Source organism: Cariama cristata, unplaced genomic scaffold, assembly GCF_000690535.1.
Source record: "Cariama cristata isolate BGI_N322 unplaced genomic scaffold, ASM69053v1 scaffold39151, whole genome shotgun sequence".
Taxonomy (NCBI): domain Eukaryota; kingdom Metazoa; phylum Chordata; class Aves; order Cariamiformes; family Cariamidae; genus Cariama; species Cariama cristata.
In genome coordinates, this window is record NW_009601678.1 from 355 (window position 1) to 1,144 (window position 790).

Consider the following 790-nt stretch of genomic DNA (forward strand, 5'->3'; position numbering starts at 1 on the left):
TTGCGTTGTTAAAATAAAGTTGGAAAACCCTGTAAATTAACTGCTAGTATTTAATCTGTTCTTCTTTTGAATAGGGATTTCAGCTCCAGTGGTCTACTTTGTGGATTATGTCACCAACTCCATATATCTTGAAGATATTGTAGGCTCGGTTACTGTTCAAGATCGTATTAATTCTATACAACAGAGTGGAAATGATACCAGTAGCCTCCTTATCTTAGCAGAGAAGATGGGTGAGCTGTTAGCAAGAATGCATGATGAAGATATTATACATGGGGATCTTACAACTTCCAATATACTTCTGCAGCCGCCCGCGGAGAAGCTGGACTTGGTGCTGATAGACTTTGGACTCAGTTTTATTTCAGGTCTTCCGGAGGATAAAGGAGTTGATTTGTATGTGCTGGAAAAAGCCTTCCTTAGCACTCATCCAGATACTGAAACTATGTTTAAAGCTCTGCTAAAGACCTATGCAGCTACATCTAAAAAATCTGGTCCTGTGATCAAAAAGCTGGATGAAGTACGACTAAGGGGAAGGAAGAGATCCATGATTGGGTAGAAGAGAGCGGGCTTAGGGATGGAGAAATGTTACTACATAGGTTCTGCAAATATGGTTATTTATATTTCCTGTTGGTTTTATTTCACAGATCACTATTTTGATAATTGTGTCTTCAAATAAATACATCTGAATGAGTTTAAGTGTTATAAAGTAACCAAAGTAATTGTGAGATGTGGGCACAGACAAGAGAGAAACAACTAAAGGTCGCTTCTTTCCTAAATGTTAAATGTTTCTTCT

At 37.8% G+C, this 790-nt stretch overlaps 1 protein-coding gene across 1 annotated transcript; it reads left to right on the top strand.

The window, feature by feature from the left end:
• Positions 1-74: 74 nt before the first annotated feature.
• On the top strand, positions 75-553 carry TP53RK (TP53 regulating kinase; the record flags this gene model as incomplete). Its single annotated transcript, XM_009710543.1, has 1 exon — positions 75-553. A coding segment is annotated over one exon (479 nt), but the record flags the coding sequence as incomplete, so codon positions are not given.
• Positions 554-790: the final 237 nt, after the last annotated feature.